Source organism: Drosophila elegans, unplaced genomic scaffold (genome assembly GCF_018152505.1).
Source record: "Drosophila elegans isolate 14027-0461.03 unplaced genomic scaffold, ASM1815250v1 contig_153, whole genome shotgun sequence".
Taxonomy (NCBI): Eukaryota; Metazoa; Arthropoda; class Insecta; order Diptera; family Drosophilidae; genus Drosophila; species Drosophila elegans.
In genome coordinates this window covers 976,191-1,001,036 of record NW_024545518.1, presented here as the reverse complement: position 1 = coordinate 1,001,036, position 24,846 = coordinate 976,191, and the positions used below count along the sequence as shown (strand labels likewise).

Sequence of the window (24,846 nt, the reverse complement as noted above, 5' to 3'; positions counted from 1 at the left end):
TCGTCACAAAATTTGACATCAAAAGTTTTTGGAGTCTTAGGTGCGATAGTCACATTGTTCATACCTCGTCAAACGGTGTGTTTGTTTGATCTTTAATAATCATTATTTTTGAGTTTTATTAATTTTTTATCAAAAATAATAATTATGCCCTATGTTTTATATACTTACTCAAAAATTGATATGTAATCATTACCAAATAATTTTTGTTATAAAATTAATGATTACGGTTCCTTGATTTTTTTAAATAAAATAGTGCGTATAAAAATGTGCTATTTGAGTAAAAAAAAATTTTTTAATTATACTTTTTGTAATCTTGTTTGTTTGAACGAATGTTCGTACGAATGTTCCGTTCTCTATCATGAAAGTATTATTTTTTTTTAACATTGCACAGGAATGACTCTTTTCAACTAAAAACACCCGTCGTATAGAAAATTAGGCCCTCAAATTGTTTCAATTACTTTAGTTATTTTTATTAAATGAGATTTTTTTATTTACCTTACAAAACAATCTAAATGCATTAAATATTACCTTGCCTTTTATACAAATTCTCTTAATATAAAACATACATTCGAATTTGGATTATTAAAGCGTTTATTAATAGTGTATTAAGGAAATTAAATTGGAGGCTTCCTAGCATGAAGCGAGCCACATTATATTGCAACTAAGCAGTTATCATTTTCAGGTTTTCTGGTCGCATATTTCGGAATGCAAATGAATATAAGCGTTTTAGTCAATTATATTCAACTTATCAAGGCATTTTTCCAAAACTATTTTAAAAACAAAAATTTAATTCTAAAAATTTCCGAGAGTTTACATGATGACTCGCGATTAGACATTTTTAACAAAAACTGCAATTTTTACTGTTTGATTTTATCTGTTACAAATATATTTTTTCTTATATAATTTTTAAAATAATATTACATGAAGAAACATTCTCCAATTTATTGCAAAATGAGATGTCATACTGTATACATACTATTATTATTCATGCTTCTTAATATACAATAAATCTTTATAGCTAAATTAAAGTATTATTAAGAATTGTATACCTATGCTTTTCCAGTTAGAGGTCAGACAAACTAACATTGATCTAAGACTATTATAAGCTAACGCAATTAGTTTTTACTGCTTTCATCACATGCAGCAAAAACCAAAATTGGTATACTTTTTACTTAATAAAAATATTATCTACGGTTTTTATACAATAAATATGTTTTCATCGAAAGAGGAAGTTGAAGTTGTTGTATACGGTCCTCCAAGTTCTCGCGGCCAATTTTCTGTCGAATAGTTCTTCGGCAAAGATCCATTAGGGGCAAGGGTTCGGCTTAAAAGATACAAAATAACTTGTTAATATTACGTTTTTAATTTCAAAAAACGAAGATCATTTGGAAGACGACAGCTACAACACGAAGGATTTAAAAATATTGAAAACCATACAAGTACACTCTAGTTGAGTTAACCGACTAAAAGATACCTGTTGCTATTCTATTCTATTCTATTCTATTCTATTCTATTCTATTCTATTCTATTCTATTCTATTCTATTCTATTCTATTCTATTCTATTCTATTCTATTCTATTCTATTCTATTCTATTCTATTCTATTCTATTCTATTCTATTCTATTCTATTCTATTCTATTCTATTCTATTCTATTCTATTCTATTCTATTCTATTCTATTCTATTCTATTCTATTCTATTCTATTCTATTCTATTCTATTCTATTCTATTCTATTCTATTCTATTCTATTCTATTCTATTCTATTCTATTCTATTCTATTCTATTCTATTCTATTCTATTCTATTCTATTCTATTCTATTCTATTCTATTCTATTCTATTCTATTCTATTCTATTCTATTCTATTCTATTCTATTCTATTCTATTCTATTCTATTCTATTCTATTCTATTCTATTCTATTCTATTCTATTCTATTCTATTCTATTCTATTCTATTCTATTCTATTCTATTCTATTCTATTCTATTCTATTCTATTCTATTCTATTCTATTCTATTCTATTCTATTCTATTCTATTCTATTCTATTCTATTCTATTCTATTCTATTCTATTCTATTCTATTCTATTCTATTCTATTCTATTCTATTCTATTCTATTCTATTCTATTCTATTCTATTCTATTCTATTCTATTCTATTCTATTCTATTCTATTCTATTCTATTCTATTCTATTCTATTCTATTCTATTCTATTCTATTCTATTCTATTCTATTCTATTCTATTCTATTCTATTCTATTCTATTCTATTCTATTCTATTCTATTCTATTCTATTCTATTCTATTCTATTCTATTCTATTCTATTCTATTCTATTCTATTCTATTCTATTCTATTCTATTCTATTCTATTCTATTCTATTCTATTCTATTCTATTCTATTCTATTCTATTCTATTCTATTCTATTCTATTCTATTCTATTCTATTCTATTCTATTCTTTGCTTTCTTTCTTTTTTAAATTTGATTTAAATCGGACGAATATGTCATATAGCTCCCATGGGAGCCATCGGGGTTCAAAGGTTTTGAATCAAAACAAAACAATCGAAAAATTGAGCTTAAAATCATTATAGCTTCGATGTTTTTTTACGTGTAGGAATAATTACCGATTTTTTTTTGCAAAAGCTGCAAGGGTATATAAAATTTCGGCAAGTTGAAGTATGCTTCCTTTCTTGTTTGGTAATGGACTAGACCCCAAGAACGTCATCACCATGACCAGGAGTTGTTCCCAAATGACTTGTATATTAAAAAACCTAAGAACACAGTTCTGTCCTCCGATCAAAAATAATTATGTCTATAATAACCTTGCTTATATTAATAATATGATATCAATATTAATTCAAATACGAATTTTTCATAATCGAATTGGACTTGCATAGATTTCTGCTCCTTTAAATAAGCAAAAAGTGCTAATTAAAAAGATTTGAAATGGGTTGCATTGTTAAACGCTGAATAGCTCCCAAAAGCGAATTTTTAGAGAAAATGAATGACAGTTCATGTAGTGAAAAGGGCGGTGAAAGGGACATAATACATTTTTTTTATTTAAGAGGAGGTTTTGAGCTTGGGTTGGTAAAATATTACACTTTATGACACTTTTTTTAGCACAGTTTAATTTTTTTTCAAACACGCGTCGAATGACATCAAATTTGATCCCATGCTCCGTTCAAAAGATATTCATACTTTTTTGGTATATTTAAAAAATACAAAAGTTTTCTACATCGTTTCTCAATTTCAAAAAATTTTAAGGACTTTTTTTTTAGAATTTTAGAATAATTTTTTTTGTTGACTTTTGAAAAACCAGCTAATTTATCGGGAAATCGCTATACTTTGCACGGCAATAACTTCTAAACTAGTTAATGGAAACATTTTAAAAGTGTATTTATTTAGTGGAATGCTTATTCATTTTTCGTCACAAAATTTGATATCAAATATTTTATATATTGAAGGTGCGATCGTAACTACTTTTTTACCTCGTTGAGATGTTTTTGTTTGATATATAAAAAGTTGCGTAATCTCAAAAGCTTTAAGGAATCAAAAATATGAAGAAATCTTTACGCGAATTTTTCAAAAGCGGTAGAACAAAAGTTTTTCACCTCGAGCTGCTTAATACAGTTAAGTTGTCTTCAGGACCCTTAAACATCGCTTTGTTACACATATACAAACCAAAAACGGAAAAACGGTCTCATTTAAAAAATAATGTGTTTGTTGTTTATTGAATATCTTTTTACCGAAGTATCGAGATTGAGATAATTGTGGTGTCGTTGTACACGTATTTAATGCCAGAAGACAACATTTTTTTCGCACTTTCACCCCCATTTTTCCGAAACCAAATGACTTTCTAAAACGTAGTATGCACAAACTCTTAAAAAAGAGAAAAAACCTTTTGATTGCTATATCATTTATTAAGATCGGACTATTCTTAGCTGACTCCGAATATTGCGGCTATATAAGTTATAAGTAGTCTCCTTGCGCAAAGATGTTTGCCCCCAAAACGTAAAACGAAATAAGGCCCCAAAGTTGGGGTTTTATTTCATAATGGAATTAAACCCCAATATTAAATATGAAATACGGCCCTCAAACCTTGTTTAAGATCATATGCAGTTAAGAAAGTTAATTGTTTTTCGGTTACTTATTATGACTCTGTAAAATAAGTCCCCAAAGCAATAAGTCCCAAAAAAAAACGAAATAATGCCCCAAAAATTCATACAAGAAACAATGACAATGATTTTGAATGGAATTTGGGGTTTATTGCCTATTTAAAGAAAAATCTATATATTTTGTGATTTGCATCCCGTGAAGTGTATGTGTCCGTAATTCTCGAGTGTGAAAAAATTTATGGATTACGCCGAACTGGCCATTAGTTTTATGTAAAGGGACAGAAAATGCTAAACAAAAACAAGTCGACATACAAAATATAATAAGACTAGAACAATACCTGCCTTGCTAGAGTAATCTTGGCAAAAAAATGACGAGGCCACCAACATATCACTAGCCAAACTTTTTTAAATTCGTCTCAAAGTCCTCTTCAAGTAATTGAGGCATTTAACTTAGAATCTGTGTGGATAACTCAAATCCACTGAGGAAAAAAAAGCTTTTTGTTTATTTTCATCCTTATAAATAATAAATGAAGTAAAAGAGTATATACCACCGCCGAACAGAAGATATCTAATCGGCGGAACATTTGAAATAGGTTCCATAGGTTGCTCTAAGCAGCTTCTTATTGTTTATATTCAGCACTTCGACAAGGTAATTACTTTGAAAATTATAATTGAAAAAAATGCTTTAAAATTAGTTCCTTATTGCAAGGATCGTAAATGATTTTTTTTTCAAATTTTTTTTAATGATACCGTTTTCCGATTTATATTAAATTAAAATCGTAAATCTGAACTTTTAAACTATTTCTATTTCCAAAACAATTTTTTTTTAAATATATAAATAGAGAAGTTACATTTTTTTTAAATTTACTTATTTTAATATTTATATTAATTAAGAAAAAGCAACGTTATAATTTGCTATTCTGATTGGATTTTTTTAATGGGAGCAATATGCTATAGTCGTCCGATCCGGCTCGTTCCGATTTATATAGTACCTGCAATAGAAAGACAACTTTTGGGAAAGTTTCATGCAGATAGCTTTAAACATGGCTAGATCGACTCTCCTATTGATGATGATCAAGAATATATATACTTTAAAGATAAGGAGATGTAATGCCCTCCGCAAGGGTATAACAATCAGACACTTGTATTGGGCCTAGAAATGCATGGTATATAAAATCATTCTTTTTTGCCAATATTTTTGTATATCCTTGTATATCACTGAAATTAATTCAATTATTTGAATTATTTCGATCAAAATAAAACTCAATTGTATTTCACCGACATTGTTGAAAAACAAAATTTGTTTGCTAAATAAGTTACGGGAACGCCAAAAATTGCAAGCCTAAGAGTGTTGATGAGTCTGCGGTGACGTGCAGACTAAAATAGCACTAGCCGTAAGTCCGCGGATCACTCCCTAGGGATTTATGTATACAAAAATACAAGGTCACTAAAAGCAACAGAAATTAAAGAACATTATAACACACGTCTAATCTTGTGTCACCCTTTTTTTTGAAATTAGAAGAATCAGATTTCGGTAGAGAATATGGGCATCCAACGCTATCCTTCTTCATGCGCTTTAAGCATGCTTCGAAGAACAGCCCAGAACACTTAAAACTTAAAAATTATGTTCTCTGTTCAAATTTAAGCATACATTTAATATATTACAATTTTATATTCAATTTTAAAATTTGAGACAACTCATGGAACTAAATATAACTTCATTTTGTTAAAAACAGAATATGCACATACATTTTTTTTAATAAGTTGCTGTTGTATAATTAATAAAATATACTCACGATCTAATCCACCAATGTAACGCATGGTTATTTCACAGTGACCCCAAACCGCCGAAACAACTGGATACAATTTTTTTCCTCTCAGCCCTTTGAAGGCAATACCAAGATACTGCTGATCAACAATGAAGCTTAGTGTTCCTTCGTCCATATCTAATGCTACTAAGAACTTGTCTGGAACTAAAAAAGCTTCGTCGTTTTTTAATATGGCTGGATATGTGACACCAGCGCAGTTTTTTGAGTCATGATACAATTTATTTCTTCCTAAATCCCAGCCCCAACTTTGTTCAGTTGATCCGACTAAACTTTGATACCCAACTGAATGTAACGGCGCATCTGAAGTGGATACGCCGACAACAGCGTGTGTACCTCTTTGCCTTGTTGGCCAATAAATTTCCCAAATATGCAATCCCTTTGTGAGTCCGACCTTTCCGCGAATACAATCAGTACTTTGAGCGACTGGGTGTCTATGAAATGTCAACTTGTCGTCCTCTTTTACAAAAATGTTTAACGACCTATCTTCGGAGTTCCAGGAATGCTTCAGTTGTAGTTCTCGAGACGCTGGCGGCATATCAAGCAAAATATCGATGCGCGCTGGTTTAACAAAATCAGCTTGTAACTCTCTTGGTATTATTGGTTTAAAGGTAGACTGTGAATCATTACGACTAACTGTTTTGACTCCACCACTAATTTTTTGACCCATGTTCATGCCACGGCAGCTTCTAGATCGTCTTTGGTCGATTGCAACTTTGTAGGATAATCGAAGACGTTCGAACTCCCTGGGTTCCAATCTTGACAACACAACTCTTGGGGAAAGTGTGGATATAGATGAAACACTTTGAGGACGTCGCCTTTCACTGGACCTAATAGAAGGTGTCCGACCACCCTTATACCTGAAAAGAAACCATAATGTAAGATTTTTTTAAAAGAAGTTCATATTTTGAAGTTGGCAGGTATAGAAAGCTTAAATATGTACATACATATAAATATACATACATATCTACAATGTACATAAAAAAGTGGTTTGTGTGCACGTTTATATTTAACCATGCATGTATGTATGTAAGACATTAATCTTGAAGGTATGTACATACGTACAAGTAGGTTCTACATAATGTATACAGATATGTTAATATTAAGAAAAACAAATAGAAGACTTTACTTAACTTCAATTAGAAATTATAGTAAATACGAAATTTTTAAACTGAGCTTCATTTTTAAAAGTTTACCTTTTTTTTCCAAATTCCATTTATAGAGCAGTAAATTAAAAATTGTACAAAATGGCGTCTCCGACGAATAGCCAAATATTTCCTTAAGTTAGTTGTAAAATAATGTTCATTATTCACGTTATAATAAAACTAGCACACAAATTTATTTCAAAACAATAACCAATTTGTTTTAATGTGATTATAGAAAATGATTTTTCCAAAAAAAAACGGCGTCTTCCGATCTTAAAATACAATTACAAACACTACCACAAGACTCATACAAGCTACACACAGGGACACAGGGTGTTTACAATCAAATAAATCAACTCTTAAGGCCAAGTACACGTTACGATTTTGAATTAATAATGTTCAATGGTTTTAAAATAAACATTTCAAGTGTCCAAGTTCCATTAAAGTATTTGTGTAATTTGATTAATTTTTGTTCTATAAGTAAACAACTTGTTCAAACTAATTTAATTTCATGCTAATAGAGTCATCAGTCACGCTTAAACTAAAGTCTACTAGGACAGGTTTTAACACCGATTAATTTGTTTGAGATTATGTAATCCAATTAACTAAAAAAATTGTGCCAAGAATAGGTTAAAATTAAATTGGTACGCGCGGTCTTACTTTTTATTTTTCAAATAAAAAGGCCCGAGCTTTTCCGTTAAAAGGCACGGGCTCTTCCGTTGGGATCCTGGTTTTTTAAAAAATTATCGAAAATGTTACAAATACCATTTTTTTTGGCAAAAAACGGTTTTGCCTATATCTTCAAATGAAAAATTTTGTAAAAACACATGTTATATGTAATCTTATACAGTTTTATACCCCCTGCAGAGGGTATTAAAATTTCAGAAAGAAGTTTGCAAAGAAGATGAGACATTTGTGACCCTAACAGTATTAAAATTCCAAATCAGCACCACTAAAAGAGTCAATTTAGCCATGTCCGTCTGTCCGTCCGTTTCTACGCAAACTAGTCTATCAGTTTTAAGGCTATCTGCACGAGCCGCATCGGACGACTATACCAAATAGCTATCATAGGAACAATCGGAAAAATAAATGAAAACGTTGCTGTATTTTAATTTTTTTTGTTCTTCGAGATGTATTGGTTTAATATTCCAAAATGGGAGCAATCAAATTATAAACCAAAAATGGATAAACAAAAATATTTAACTTTAAAATTTTTTTTTTTATTTTGAATTCTTTTGAACATAGTAATGATTTTAAATTTCAGAATAACGCTTTCAATGTTATTTAAATCGGAAAACGATTTCAGATAGCTGACAATTGGAACGATCGAATAATTGAGCTATAAGTCGTCACGGCTTTAATCATACAAGCATATATATCGAAATGTAGATGTTTTAAAGAATATTTAATCTTGGAAATAGAAGCAAAAGTTTTCAGTTAATTTAATCGTTCCCGAGAAAAACGCCAAGTAACCTAACTTTTAATCATTCGTTTCAAAATAAAAAACCGTTGAAACACATTTGCGTCGCTATGCACATAATAACACACGGAAACTTATCGTTTTATAGAAGAGTAGTTATTAAAACAAAAATAATGTACACACCATTTCAGTTAACTACAGTCAACTACAAATTATTAAAAAGAATTTGTTTACAAATAAAAATTTATATCCTTGGAAACGGTTGGAATTTTCAACAAATGTGAAACTATAATTTGCACAGAGAGAGAGAGACCAGCTGAAATCGGAAGGTGGATGGTGAAGGGATCTCTGTGGAAATACCCTATTATTAAGTGCGGTGCTCCTTAATTTATAGCCCCTTTCCACAGAGATCCATCTACGTTCATGGTTGACCTGTTGACTTTGTTTACGTTTTGACGAGCCACATATGTATGTTCAGTAGAGCTTAAATCGGAAGGCGGATTTGCTCTGTGGAAATCGGAGTTTCACATTTGTCAAAAATTACAACCGTTTCCAACTGATGGACTGAGTGGAAAGAAGGCATTGAATAGTTATTATATACATAACCCGCAAAATAGGCAAAAAGACGATAGTTTTTTTATTAGTGCAAAATGTTTGACGCCATTATTATGGTGGGATACTGCAATATTTTAAAAAGACTACCTCCATTTTCAACAAAATACATGTATTTCATTTTTTTCAGTCATATTTCTTGAATTTATGTTTTGGGTATTCCCGAAACGACTGAATTTTTGAAAATTCATCAGAAATACACTGAAACTCGATCAGCTATTCCATACAAATTCAACTTGCTGAAATTATAGCAGTTTCTGCTGAATAGTCCTTTCAGAAATATAAAAATTATTTTATTTTTAAAATTTGAATTAGATCTTGGCAATTAGGCAATAATTGATCTAAAAGGCACAACAAAAAGCGGCTTAGCAATTAATTTAATCAATATCACCTCTGATAAGATTAAGCATTAAAATAGAATTGTTCGATTTACAAGAGGAGCAATATAATAGCCGGATTCCATTGGCGCATTAAAAGGCATTTAGCCTAATGCGCATTTATTTACACAGGGAATCCCGTAAGGCTAAATGCCGCATTTAAAATAAATGCGATTAAAAATCATTCGCCCAGAACATTTTTAGAAAAAATACCGAAAAATACTGATTTTTAACGAAATTTCGTTTGTGCCACCACAATAGCAGCTGGGTTTTTATGCATGGATGGCGTAATATTTGATTTCTTTGGAATATAAAATCTATTTTACGTACAAATTCTGAAAACAATATCAAGCGCAGTAAATCCTGCTCGCAGGTCCACAATGCATTACTTCTGCATGTCTGGCAGGAAAAAACTCACACATATACGGGGAACTTTGCTCTTTTATTAGAAACTGTGGTGCTCTCCTTTGCAAACCCGTCAAACAACACCATCAGCTTCCCTTTCTTGTCGTCCAAGTTAACAAATGCCTCGATGGCATTAGGGATGACCTGCTGCGCACTAAAGATATCCGTAAACTTATTTTTTTAATTCATGATTTTTAAATCATTTCGTTTTGATTTGCAACAATTCAAAAGTAAACAAACCCAGATCAGCAGTTCGTGTCACTCATATGTCGGAGTAGCATTGGCTAAATGCTAATGCGCCAATGGAATCAGGCACATTTAAAAATCCACTAATGCGGCAATGGAATCAGGCTATAACTCCACTAGGGTAAATATTTTGATCCCAAGAACACATTTTTTTTGTACCCACTCATTACGAATGGTGTGTACTTGACATAAAAAACCAAAAGGGATATCAATTTTCTAATTAATTTAATTTAGTTGTATAAGGATCATCAAATTCTTTCGACCACCACCTTTTAAACCCATGAACCCTTACAGCCTTGTAAGCAGAAGGTGTTGAATCGAATTTCAGTTTTGGCTCAAGAAGTTATCCTAAGTCCTTAACTCAATTTGGCATTGGCATATTATGAAAAAATTAACTTGTAAACTTAACCTTGCACACATAATAAGTCATCATAAGTTACTTTAAAGTAAGTTTAGATTTAAGAGGTAGATTGGCAACATCTCTGAAAACAATCAATATCAACTGTAAGCCGAAACGGACAGTAAATTATTATAGAACTAATAGCCTGATTCCATTGCCGCATTAAAACGCATTTAGCCAAATGCGCATTTATTTACACAGGGAATCCCATAAGGCTAAATGCCGCATTTAAATTAAATGCGATTTTTAAATGCGATTAAAAACCATTCGCCCCGAACGTTTTTAGAAAAAATACCGGAAAATACCGATGTTTAACGATATTTTGTTCGTGCCACCACTAAAACAGCTGTTTTCTATAAGCAAGGTTGGCGCAATTTTTGATGTCTTTTGAATATAAAATCTATTTTGTATAAAAATGACTGAAACCTAGAGCGCACGCTGCAAATTCTGCTCGCAGTACCACAATGAATTACTGCTGAATCTCTGGCATAGAATAACTCCCACATATACAGGGATCCTTGCCCTTTTTAGAAACTGTGGTGGTCTCCATTGCAAACCCGTCATAACAACGCAATCAGCTTCTCTTCATTGTCGTCCAAGTTGGCAAATGGCTCGGTCGCAATATGGATGTCCTGCTGAGCATTACAGAGTTTAGTAAATTCACTTAAGTTCATTAATTTTAAATAATTTCTTTTGGATTTGGCAAAATTCAAAAGTAAACAAGCCCAGATCAGCTGTTCGTGCCACTCACATGTCGGAGTAGCATTAAATAAATGCTAATGCGGCAATGGAATCAGGCACATTTAAAAAGTCCACTAATGCGGCAATGGAATCAGGCTATAAGAAAGCTTAACATCATCATGAAAAATTAATAATAAATTGAGTAAACAGCAAAGAACCCAAACGACTTTCCTAGGCCACTTAAAATATTACATAGATAATTTTGGAAACCGCGTTTTAAAAAGAGAGCTCTCTGAGTTCTTCCATTCAAATAACTTGAGACCCAAATTAATCGATTATATGGAAACCCAAGTTTATCTCATTTAAATAAAATAAGAGAATGGTTCAGAGAATTTTGACCATTTTTTCCCCAAAAAACGTTGAAACTAATACTAAGAACGAAATCGGGGGTGTGTGCTTATGCTTAAAAATAAAATTGGTTTAAAAATGTATCTTTTTTAAAACAAAAGAGTTTTAAATTATGAGTTGTTGATTAAACGGTGTGCTAAATGTACCAAATTAAAAAAATTTAGACTTCCGATCGGGGCGCTTTCCAAAATTGATCTGCGTATACATGTATTAATACGACAGTGAAACGGTATTGAAACAGACAGACAGACGGACATTGCTATATCGACTCCCGTATTGATCCTGATCAAGAATTAATATACTTTATGTGGTCGGAAAATTCTCCTTCATTGCGTAACAAACTTATGCCCATAATTATAATACCCTCTGCAAAGGTATACAGGAACAGATAAATTTCCAAGGAGCATAGCAGAGGGGACTAAAAAAGCATTTTTCTTAGATTTGACACCATTCCAAAAAGATTTCGGCTTTTGTTTTAGCCCGCTTTCGACTTCTGCTATGTACTGATGGTAAAGATATTTCCGACGACTTCCGAAAGTCGATGCCTGCCGCAGCTCATAACTGTGAGCAACAGCAAAGCAGCAAGCAATGAAACGAAAACAAGCGTGCTGCTTTTTACTTTTATTCGCTTTTTGATTTTTGCATTTGCTTCGACTGCAACTTCTGCTTTTCTAGGAGCAGAAGAAGAAGCAAAATCATATGAAATGAAACTTACTTCAGTTTTTTAAACACTGCTTATAACTATCGTGCGAAAGAACTGTTTCCCAGAAGTGATATTTCACTTCTGATAGAAAAGGCAGTTTTCAATAAAAATGAATTTGCAAGAATGGTCCGCTGAAGGCGCCAAACTATAAAACATGATGAACATCGCAGTTGATAATAGGTAAATTACATGAAATTAAGGAAATTTTAAAACCGAAACTAATAAATACTAAATCCAAGACCTTATGTATGTCGTTGCGTATATTATTGACTTATACTATCTCATGTGGATGATGCTGGCAATAAGGAATGAGTATGGCAAGGGGTCCGCCCATACAAGGGCGGTCAGGTTAAAGTCACTAATGATGGATAGATGCTGTTGGTCCTCTCCATATTGTTGTAGATATGAGTTTTTTTTGTGCTCAATCATTACAAACAACACAACCATCACACTGCCAGAGAAGGTTCGGCATAACTAAAACCCCAGAAATGTCATTTGATAGAGTAATTAAACAAGGAAATTAATACGCAGTAACCTTTATCTGCGATTCAACAAAATATTAAGTAGCAATACCAATAAAAAACAAAAATGCAAACACAGTAGCAAAAGCTGTATTTGAAGAATTAATTCTGAAGTACGGTCCAATGAAGACGTTCAATACGGACATGGGAACATAATATAAAAATTCAATAATAGAAGAGTTATGCAAAAATTTGAATATCAAAAACATAACTTCTACCGCACATCATCATCAGACTGTGGGAACTGTGGAGCGAAGCCACAGAACGTTTAATGAGTTTATCAGATCATACATCTCAGTTGACAAAACAGATTGGGATGTGTGGATGCAATACTTCGTATATTGTTTTAACACAATCCCCTCTATGGTACATGACTAATGTCCATATGAGTTAGTTTTTGGTAAAACTTCAAATTTACCTAAAAATTGTAATATTATAGATTAGATAAAACCCCTATATAACATAGAAGACTATGCTAAAGAATCAAAATAATGTTAGAATCACTTAAGCAAAGCATAAAATTAATTACGACAAAAAAACTTTAGATTTTGAGTTAAGAATTTGATTTTAAATACACAGGTCCCTATAAAGTATAACAGCTATGAGCTATAACATAACAATATCAAATAATAAAAATAAAAAAAAAATAGTACATATAGATAGATTAAAAAATTTTATTTCATAATCAATTTGGTTCTTTAGAAATCTATCACGTGTGGCTATACATAATATAAAAACAATAACTATAATAAAAAAAAAAAAATTATTAATATTACAAACAAAAAAAAAATAATGGCTAAAAGGGTACATACTGTAACACTTTGTTACTTTGCGTCGTCTTCATGGTTAGATTTTGTATACAATAAAATTGATATTTCAAAAGCCAAAGACACTAACAAAATATGTATACAAACTATTTTCGACAATGAAGGAAGATAACATCTAAACTACTCTGGGCACGTCCAAATCGTTCCATTACAATCTAAAATTTACAATAGAATTAGAAGACAACTATAAGAAAACATACTTAGATTTTCTTTTTGTTAGACATGAAAATATTAACATCAAAGAACCATGATTAACAAGAAAGGAATCAAACTTCGGCAAGCCAAAGTTCATATACCCTTGCAGCTATTTCAAAAACTAAATACTCTTGAAAACGTTAAAATGATGATTTACTTGCGTGTATTTTTAAAAACATTGAAGCTATAGTTCCTATGGGAGCTATATGCTATAGTCGTCCGATTTTAATGAAATTTAAACCGTAATTCTGAAGTATTAAACCATTACTATATCTCGAAGAAGTAAAGATTTAGAAAAATTAAAATTAAAATTAAAAAACATCAAAGTTATAATTTTTTTTATTTATATTTTCGATTGTTCCCATGGGAGCTATATGCAATAGTCTTCCGCTCCGGCTCGTTCCGACTTATATACTACCTGAAATAGAAAGACAACTTTTGGGAAAGTTTCATGCAGATAGCTTTAAAACTGAGAGACTAGTTTGCGTAGAAACGGACGGACAGACGGACATGGCTAGATCGACACTCCTAGTGATGCTGATCAAGAATATATTACTTTATAGGCTCGGAGATGTCTCCTTCACTGCGTTGCAAACTTCTGACTGAAATTATAATTCCATCTGCAAGGGTATAAAAATACAGCAAATGGCTGTTTCAGACGGTTGTTAGGCATATCGGACAAGATGTACCCCAAAGATACAGATAAATAATGACAAATAATAATTTTGAAAAAAAAATTAGAAACAAGCACCCAAAAAATAAAATTATCGGAACTACTAATGAAATCTGACTGCTGCAAAACAATTGAAATAAAAGTAATCGCACACCAGCCAACAAACACATTAGAATATATATTTTATAAAACCAAAATTCGGTGCAAAGGAACGGACAAAGAAACGTGTCAAAAAATATATATAGTAAAATTTAAAACAAGGATAAGAGAACATAAATCTAACTACAAATTACGACGTCAAAACATTTTCCAAAATGCAGTTATTGTCCACAAAATTTTGATGTAAGTGGTTGTGCAACAAAAAACAACAATGCAGAAAGCTCTTCGCGTTAGAAATGGCGCACAAACCCAAAATAGACTCTCCGATTAAGATACAAAGACAAACTGTATACAGACACCTACTGACAAATCCTCGTCAGGCAGACGATCAATGGGCTGATTCCATTGACGCATTAATACGCATTTAGCCTAATGCGTACTGAAATTTAATACAACATGTTCGTAAACTTTTTTTGCCCACAATATTTCCACAGGGACTCCCATAAGGCTTAATGTCGAATTTAAAATAAATGCGATTAATAGCCTAGGCGGGTTTTCTGCTTCAACGACCAAATTCCGCTTCAGCGGCATTTTCTTCCATAAAAGGTGCATGTGCTAGAAAGAGACGACGGAGAGTAGGCTGTAAATTCGGTAGTGGTGGTAGTGGAAATGGAGATGCCTACTAGCCAAGTCTGCGGTTTTAAGATATATGCAATTATATGAACAAATGCCAATTCGATATGAAAGAATAGGAAGATATTCACTTCATTTGACCTGCGGGGTAAAAAGCTGGATGATATTTATGGGGGAAATCCAGCAGAAATTAATGGATCGGGTGATCACCATATCACCATGTCATTCATCAAAGGCCAACATTAGTGCATAAATCATTTACAGAGGAAAAACTTTCCAAATTATATTTAGTTTTGCGTTAATATCCATTTTTTTTTGTCGGAAAAATTGAATTTTGTGTTCTTTTCTTTTAAGGTTTGTAGATCAATTAGATGTTTTTGCATCAGCGGGTGCTTAAAGTTTTTCGCTACAACTTTTTAAAGCGGCTGTATGCAGACCGGAAAACACAAATGGTTAACGAAGTTTCGTTAGTGCCACCTCTATAAAAGCAATCTGGCAGGAAAAAACTATATAAAAACATATATGTACGGTGATTTTGCTCTAAGAAAGAAACTGTGGTGGGCTCCTCAGCAAACCCGTCAAACAAAACCCTTTCTTGTCGTCAAAGTTGGCAAATGCCACAATACGATTATGGGCATCCTGCTGAGCATCACAAAGTTCCGTAAACTTACTCATATACATGATTGTTAATTTATTTTGTATGGATTTGCGACAATTCAAAAGTAAACAAACCCAGATCAGTTGTTCGTGCTGATGGAATCAGGCACATTTAAAAAGTCCATTTATGCGCCAATGGAATCAGGCTATAACATAATCGTATAAGACCGATACTCACTGTCAATTTGAAAACAGTAAAGAAACAGGTAAGCCGAGCAGTGCAGACGTGTAAGTAATGTATGTTTTATGTTCAAAAATTGTTTGAACTAGAATTAATTATTGTTTTTAGGATTTTTAAAAAATAGTTGCAATGAAATAGTTGCCATTATAGCAACAGAAATATTTTAAAAATAAAATATTAAAACAATGTTTTTAACTTTCACCACCATCACAAGACATCGAGCCGGCTTTCAAAAACTACTTACTTTACTTTTCCAGCAGTGGAACCCGTTCTTTGCCGTGGAACACGCAATGCTGGCTTGTAGTTTACATCTTGTTAGACCAAGCTCAGCTTGTCATGTGGTGTAATGGTTAAGATTTGCGACTAAGCCATGTTACACTGGTTCAAAACCCGTTGTCTTCATTTTAAAATTATTTTTAAAGGGGATCGCCCCTTGTGACGCTCAGTTTTTAAGCATTTTTTGGGATTTTTTTGAAAAACCAAGAAAACTTATCTACAAAAGTCTACAAAAAATAATAAATAATTATTTGGGACTTATATAATCAAGCTAAAAAAAAAAGGGTTCCCATCGTAGCCATTTTTAGGCTATAAACGAAGAACTAAGAATATAATATCTCTCCGTTCTTTCGCTCTCCCCTCATCTACAAGCTTCTACTAAAACAGAAAATTTTTTAGTATGAGATGTGCAATCTTTGTATTGTACAATCGGAGAAGTTATCACATGTGGACGGCTATAACCTGAGCAGCAGCAAAGCCCGTCAGAGCAAAACATCAACAGTACATATCCGTAGTAGGCACGCACACATTGACAAGATTCGTCGTGCAAATTACTCCATAAATGTCTGTTAACTGAGTAATGGGTACCTTAAGGTTGGGGCAATCAACTACAGCGTTACTTCTTTATAGTTATCTTTTGATAATATAGTTTATTATCGGCAAAAAATTTAATATATATAAAAACACCAAAATAAAAAATTACATTACTTTTTGTTCAGGCGGTGCTTTTATTTTGTCGCCCTTGAGCTAAGCTTTAATCGCAAAATTTATTTTAAAAAAATTACTCATTAATGTTTAGAATTCATCTGTAACATTTCATTAGGTCGTATACATATCAACAATAAAACATGGTTATACCTTGTTTCTAAATTTTTTTATTGGCCATAAACTTTATTTGTGAGTTGAATTTGTTACTTGGATGAAATAAGCTCTGTCCTTGTTCTACTCTTGAAGAGGGTAGACATTTGAAGACATTTTCGAACTTATATAATATATATGTACTTGATCAGCATCACTAGGAGAGTCGATCTAGGCACTTCTGTCTGTCCGTTTATACGCAAATAGACCGTACTTTCACAAAAAATTTCTTATTATTGTTGTTGGTATATATATATATATGTCGGAGCGGGTCGGAGCTGGCCGGATAGGACGATCTTACCATAAAGCTTCCTTTGAAAAAAAATTAAACATTTTTAGTTATATAGTGATAGTATACTATTTTAAAATTACGGATCTAATTTTATACGGCATGAACATACATATAACAGAACAGCTGATGGCTGGCCCTCGCCAGCGAATGGTTACGCCGGGCGATTAGCATACGATAAAATAATAACAGATTAAAAGTGCGTGGAAGCAGAAAGTTAAACCGGCAGCCTTACAAGTTTTTAAGTAAACGAAACCAATAATCATTATATGCAGTTAAACAATTGAAGCGAATTTTGGTTTGGGAACTTAATACATACTTAAAAAAGGTACAACCCCCCGCGACCACGGATGGATTGCCCCGCGAGGCAGTAGACGCCATTCACAGTGGCTCCCATCTTATTTGAACCAAACACCATCCAATTCATAAACAGCCATTAATAACTAAATTAAATTTTTTTTTGCTGACAAACACTTTAAATACACCACCGCATTATGAAAAAAAGGACCCCGGCTGAATCATTATCCATGCCATTGGAATACGGCAACAAATTTTAAATTTCTTATTTTACACAATTTCTCCAATGTAAAAGGGCTTATTAAAAATCGTATACTCCAAAAATTAATTTTAGTTTCTCTTGTTTCTCTACAGTTTTCTGTGTGTTGTATGTATGTACGTATGCGTACAATGTGTGTGAAAAAGGATTTTTTGTTACGATACATTTCTCTGTTCCGATCCCATTATCGAACGATTTATCGTGATAATCTCATAAATTTTCAGAAATGGTATTCATAACTCATTTCGGTTCACCACATGAGTCTGCATAGTTGAAATCCGAGACGATGCTTTGCATTTTGCAGGATCGACGCGATTTTCCATTTTGAAATTCAGCAAGATATAAATTTCAATGATTAAAGAAATATAAAACAAAGTTGACAATAAAAACCACATGTCCCTGTCATTTAGCTTACCGAAAAAAAAATCTCATATTTTGATGAATTTTCATTATTTTAATCTATATGTGTCTGGGAATACGCTGCAAAAAGGATTTTGTCGAAAATATATTTTTTCGTATATTCCTGATAACCGTAAGGTACCAATTTCTATCAAGTTATACACCGTTATTTACCTTTAAACACGTTTCCCGAAATTAGTGCAGTCCGATTTTAATAATTTATTTTTCCAATTACTCACAATACATAGCGTTTGGCCGAGTAGGATTTTAAATTTGTTTTTTTTTTCGTTCCGTTTTTATAGCTCATTAGGTCAAAAAATGTCGTAAGAATTTAATTTTTCACTTATTGTTGCATAACAAATCAAAGGAATAAAATTTTCCTGATTTCTGATCAACCCGCTCGACAAAACGTGACTTAAGCGGGACCACTGCAGTTTTTACGTGTGTTATGAAAAGCACATTCCAAGGTTCGGGTAATTTTTTTTTCAAGTTTATAAACAACAATTACAAATCACATGTATCTTTAAACAATAAAATATCTTTTCAAATCTATGCAGTAAATCCTTTGAAATAAATTCCGTAAATAACCACTTAATAGTTTTACTCGATTTTTATCGACTTTAACCATCAAAGTCACATATTACTAGAAATAATTAAAATTATTTTTTTGATATTTTCCCTATTTAGTCATCAGTTAGACGGCGTCTTCTTTGCGTTTGTATTCTTTCCAAACTTCTAAGACCGCTCCATGACTAAACTTATAAAACCGTGCAACAAGTATTGATTTTTTGTTAAAGAGGCAAGAACGGGCATTGATATAAATTGATTCTTAAGTAATTTGTTTAACACATATGATTAATACCTTAAAGGCGTTTAACAGAACATGAGTGCTTTTGTTAAAATTACCAAGAATTACACATTTGCAACAAATTGGTTATAAGAACACCAACACATATAAATATAGAACAACGATTAGTAACTATTAATTAACATACCCTAACAATTATTTCCATTACCACATTTTTAGTTTTAAATGTTTGGTTCATCTGATATTGGATTCGCAAGTTGTTTAATTTTTCCCTCACTATTTGTCTGAACACAAATAACACTCTAATGCAAAAATCAAATATTTTTGAACACATTAAAATTATGATTGACTTGCTATGATGATTTGCAGCTCAATTATTTGATAGGCAGCTATATAATAATAATAATAAAAATTAAGAAATTAATTAAAAATTAATAATAATAAAAAAAAAGAATTTCTAAAAAAAATAAAATAAAAATGTTAAATTTTTAAAATTTTAAAAAATAAATTAAATTAAATTAATTATTAAAGTACATTTTTAAAAATAAAAAATGTATACCCAATCTTATATACAATATACGCTCAAAACACATATCAAAATTGAAAAAATAAAAGGAAATGAATTTTTGAGCATACACTGCAGAAAGATATCAGTTTAATTCTATAATGCATTTAATTAATGCGTTCAACAAGTATTATTATACATATTCTTTTTGTTTAATTCCAGAACAACAAAACATAAGGTACTTAAAGTTTTTATCATATATAAATTTGTATTAAATTTCAGTTTTATAAACTTATTTCTTTGATTTGTTTGCTCTCTTTTTCTTTCAGTTCAGTTTAGGGTGAACTCAAAATAAAAGTGGTCCCTGTTTATGGTGAACAAGAGATAAGAAATTAAGATTTATTTGGTAAGTGTTTCTAAATTTATATTTACATTTTTATCAAACAGGGTTTTGCATTTCAGAATTTTTAGTTTTTTAACTGTTTACAATTTTTGAGCACAAATGAAATTGTCATTGTGTTAACTGAAAGCAAAATAGGGACGGGTACCGGATTACCGACCACATTAAGAACCTTAAGATGGCTTTCACTTTTAAGATGACTTAAGAATCAAACCAGCCGAATTAACAAAATAACGAGATAATAAAAAGGTGTATATAAAAAAAAATTATTCAAAAAAAAATTGAAATTAAAAATAAGGGATTTTACATGTTTTAGAACCACTCTAACTATGTTCTTGCGGAACGAATTGCTTGTTTTGTAACAAATCCTGAAAGTTTTCCGAGAAACAGTTTTAAAGTTCGTTCTAGTAGTGCGTTGTAGAATGCTTGCACAATGCACAATTGAAATTTTTGTAGATGCAAAAAAAGCGTAAAACAATTAATTTTAGAATGTGTTCACTTCCGATTGGTAGTGGACGGCACATATACTATAACATGCTCACACTTTTTTGCGTGAGTAATTTGCACCGCGACACAGTGCGCGTGTGCCGACTGCGGTTTCATACTGTCCATGTCAAAACACTATCCTCACCCTTGAGATAGGGACGGGCCGACCATATATGGTGCTACCGTCAGAACAGTCTCCAGGGATCGCCGTCATAAAAAATTCTTATAAATAACCCAAAAGGGGTGCCTTATACCCAGAAACAACAACAAAATTGGTGGAACCAATTCAAAAAATAATATAAACTGTTAAATATAAATAAATAAGGCTTTAGCTGTGGTGATATGTGGTCCAATTCTGAGATCTTTTCGTATTCTAACTAAAAAAATATATTAAAATTCTTTGAATAAAATAAAAGTTATTTTTAACATACATTAACTATGCAGCATTAAAATCAGTTTGAACAGTTTTTTAGTTAAGATTTCATATATTGTTTAAGTTTTGGATGGTGTTAGGTTTAAATAAGTTGTGAGCCCTTTAGCTGTATTACAGCAGGATCGATAAAAAAATGCATCGGCATAAAAATCGAAATAAAGTGGATTTATAGAATATGTATTTAGCTTTTGTAAAAGCTTCGAGGGTATGTAAACTTCTTCTTGCCGAACTTATCTTATTTCTTGTGATTTTTTCGTTTTTAATTCTTCTAAAAAATATTTCTAAAATTCTTGCAAATACCTTTACTAACTAAAAAATAAATAAATTTGAAAATTACACTGTTTAATTTAGTTTTAGATGTTTAAGATTTAGATGGTTTGTGTGCAAAATAAGATTTCCACCACTGCACATGTGTATGTACTCTTTTATTTAATGTATTTAAATAAAAAAAAATTTTAGGCATCAATAAATTGTTTTTAATTTTTTTTAACAAAATTAAGTATTTTAAAAATACTATTTTAGACTAAGTAAATAATAGCTTGATTCCGATGCCGCATTAGTGGACTTTGTAAATGTGCCTGACTCTATTGGCGCTTTAGCATTTAGCTTATACTGCTCCGACATGTGAGTGGCACAAACAGCTGATCTGGGTTTGTTTACTTTTGAATTTTGGCAAATCCAAAATAAATTAATTAAAACTAATGAACATGAGTGAGTTTACTAAGCTCTGTAATGCTCAGCAGGACATCCATAATGCGACCGAGGCATTTGCCAACTTGGACGACAAGGAAGCGAAGCTGATTGCGTTGCTATGACGGGTTTGCAATGGAGACCACCACAGTTTCTAAAAAGAGCAAGGGTCCCCGTATATGCATATGCATTGTGGTACTGCGAGCAGAATTTGCAGCGTGCGCTCTAGGTTTTAGTCATTTTTATACAAAATAGATTTTATATTCAAAAGACATCAAAAATTGCGCCAACCTTGCTTATAGAAAACAGCTGTTGTAGTGGTGGCACGAACAAAATATCGTTAAACATCGGTATATTCCGGTATTTTTTCTAAAAACGTTCGGGGCGAATGGTTTTTAGTCGCATTTAAAAATCGCATTTATTTAAATGCGGCATTTAGCCTTATGGGATTCCCTGAGTAAATAAATGCGCATTAGGCTAAATGCGTTTTAATGCGCCAATGGAAACAGGCTATAAGACAGGCAGGCGGATTTTACTCGGTTGGTAATGCTGATAAATGATACACATACAGTTGTGCAAGGGTTTCTACATACATCAATGTACAAGTGTATACATTGTAGGGTCGAAATGGTCTCCTCTGCGATTTACAGTACCGAACTAAAGTGATGCACAGTTGCAAATGTCAACCTCAAATGTTATTCCCAGGCGTATTCAGCATTTTTATGAAACAAGTTTTTTTTATATATTTAAATTAAACATTTATTTATTCAAAGGCACATTTGTTTTAACGGAACTTCTCCTTAACTACTTGGCGACAAAAATTTTGAGACAAAGTGACGTTTTTATCAAGTTTTCTTGCCATTTGCCTAAATTTATACAAAATGGCACAAAAGCGCAAGGAAACTAATGCAGCTCAGCGAAAATTATGCTTCACCTGCACAGTGAAGGCAAATATTATGACAAAATAGCCCAGATTATGGAACTAAGCTGATTCACAACCAGAAAAATCGTGCACCGCTTTAAGGGAGCAGCAAGTTTGGAGAACGCTCCCAGATCAGGACGCCCGAGGCTCTTAACTGACCGTAAATCTAACAAGGTGGTTCGAAAAGTTAAGCTAGACCCGAAAATATCTTTTTCTCAAATTGCCGCTGAGGTTAAAACTGAGTCTGGGAAGGAAATTCATCCCATAACAGTTAGAAGGACCCTTCGCAAGGCCAATTACCATTTCCGTACTGCTAGAAGAAAGCCATTGATCTCTGAGGTCAATCAAATAAAGCGTTTAGCCTATGCCAAAGAGCACTTGACTAAGCCAATTGTATATTGGGATCTGGTCATCTTCTCTGATGAAAGTAAATTTAATATATTTCGATCCGATGGCCGTCAGCAAGTGTGGCACGTACAGTAAAACACGGCGGCGGAGGAGTCATGGTGTGGGGATGCATGTCATCGGCAGGTGTTGGAGAGTTTGTCTTCATCGAGGAAATCATGGACAAGGCATACTACCTCAACATTCTAAAGGAAAACCTAAAAAAATGGCCTAAAGCTGAATATGCCGAATTGCTTCACATTTATGCAAGACAATGATTCGAAGTATACTGCCAAAAATGTGCGTATGTTGCCATATCCACCACAGTCAGCTGACCTGAATCCGATCAAGCACCTTTGGGATGAACTGGATCGGCGGATGAGAAAACACGACATTTCATCAAAAAATGACCTTAAGAAGGCCTTATTGGAGGAATGGCGAAATATTTCAGATTAGACTACAAAAAAAGTTTGCTCATTCCATGCCTAGGCGTCTTGAAGATGTTATAAAGCAAACAAGAAAGAAAACAAACTTCGGCAAGCCGAAGTTCATATAACCTTGCAGCTATTGCAAGAATAAAATTTTTTAAAACAATAAAATTATGATTTTCTTGCGTATATGTTTAAAAACATTGAACCTATGATGATTTGCAGCTCAATTATTTGATAGTTTTTTTTATATATTTTTATTATTTCTTTGGGAGCTATATGATATAGTCGTCCGAGTTTGATGAAATTTAAACCGTAATTCTGAAAAATTTAACCATTCTATATGTGGAAGAACTAAAAAAAACAAAAAACAGCAAAGTCATAATTGTTTTTAATTTATTTTTCGATTGTTCTTATGGGAGCTATGTGCTATAGTCGTCCGATCCGGCCCGGATTTTTGGTGAAGTGTGCCAAGACTTTTGTTTCACGAAATAAGTTCGTTTTTTGTTTAAGATTAAATAGTTTTAAGTACGTTACAAAAAAATACCTAAACAAATGTGCCTTTGAATAAACAAATGTTTAATTTAAATATATGAAAAAAAGATATATCATAAAAATGCTGAACACGCCTGGGAATAACATTTGAAGTTGACGTTTGCAACTGTGCCATCACTTTAGTGCGGCACTGTACATATGTATCTGACCATTTTGTTGTATTCTCTGCAAGGGTGTAAAATTATCTTTTATATTGGACTAAATATTAGATAGCTAATGACCTTAAAATAGTTTAATTTATTCCATTATGAATTTAATTTTGAACAACTCTTCTTTTAATAAGCTGAACATATGTACATATTTACATATGTACATAAGTATGTACTTATACATATATAAGTATACATATGTATACATGGTTACGTTTGTACGAAAATTATCGCATAAAACAATTTAAATTATCTTTAAAGAATTTAAACAGAAGAACAACTATAATGCTAACGATACAAAAAATAGACACCCTACGGGTGTATGTATACGATATTAATACTTTGATATTTTGCTATACGTACATATGTAGGTATTTGTCAGTTTAAGAATTTTCTTTAGCCTTACGAAAATAATTAAAGCTGTTTTTATAAACACTATTATAAGACACATTTTAAAACTCAAATAAGTTAACTTACATTACTTCTTTCTTGTTGATATTTCTAGAATAAAAACAAAACAACACATAAAGCAAATTACCACAGTGGAAATTTGGTACATTGCAGCGTACATCGGCAATGTCGCGACATGTA

General features: G+C 32.0%; 1 protein-coding gene across 3 annotated transcripts; it reads right to left on the bottom strand.

Annotated features, from left to right (window-relative positions):
• Nucleotides 1-463: 463 nt before the first annotated feature.
• On the bottom strand, nucleotides 464-24,846 carry LOC108137685 (protein gustavus). Of its 3 annotated transcripts, none has more exons than XM_041707192.1 (3): nucleotides 24,733-24,846; nucleotides 5,905-6,794; nucleotides 464-1,324 (listed from the first exon to the last, which is right to left on the bottom strand). In XM_041707192.1, coding segments are annotated over exons 1-3 (1,032 nt in total). In that variant the 5' UTR covers nucleotides 24,735-24,846; the 3' UTR covers nucleotides 464-1,184. The 3 variants fall into 3 exon arrangements, with proteins under 3 accessions (XP_041563126.1, XP_041563127.1, XP_017115043.1); XM_041707193.1 differs by lacking the exon at nucleotides 24,733-24,846 and adding an exon at nucleotides 24,619-24,675; XM_017259554.2 differs by lacking the exon at nucleotides 24,733-24,846 and adding an exon at nucleotides 7,131-7,360.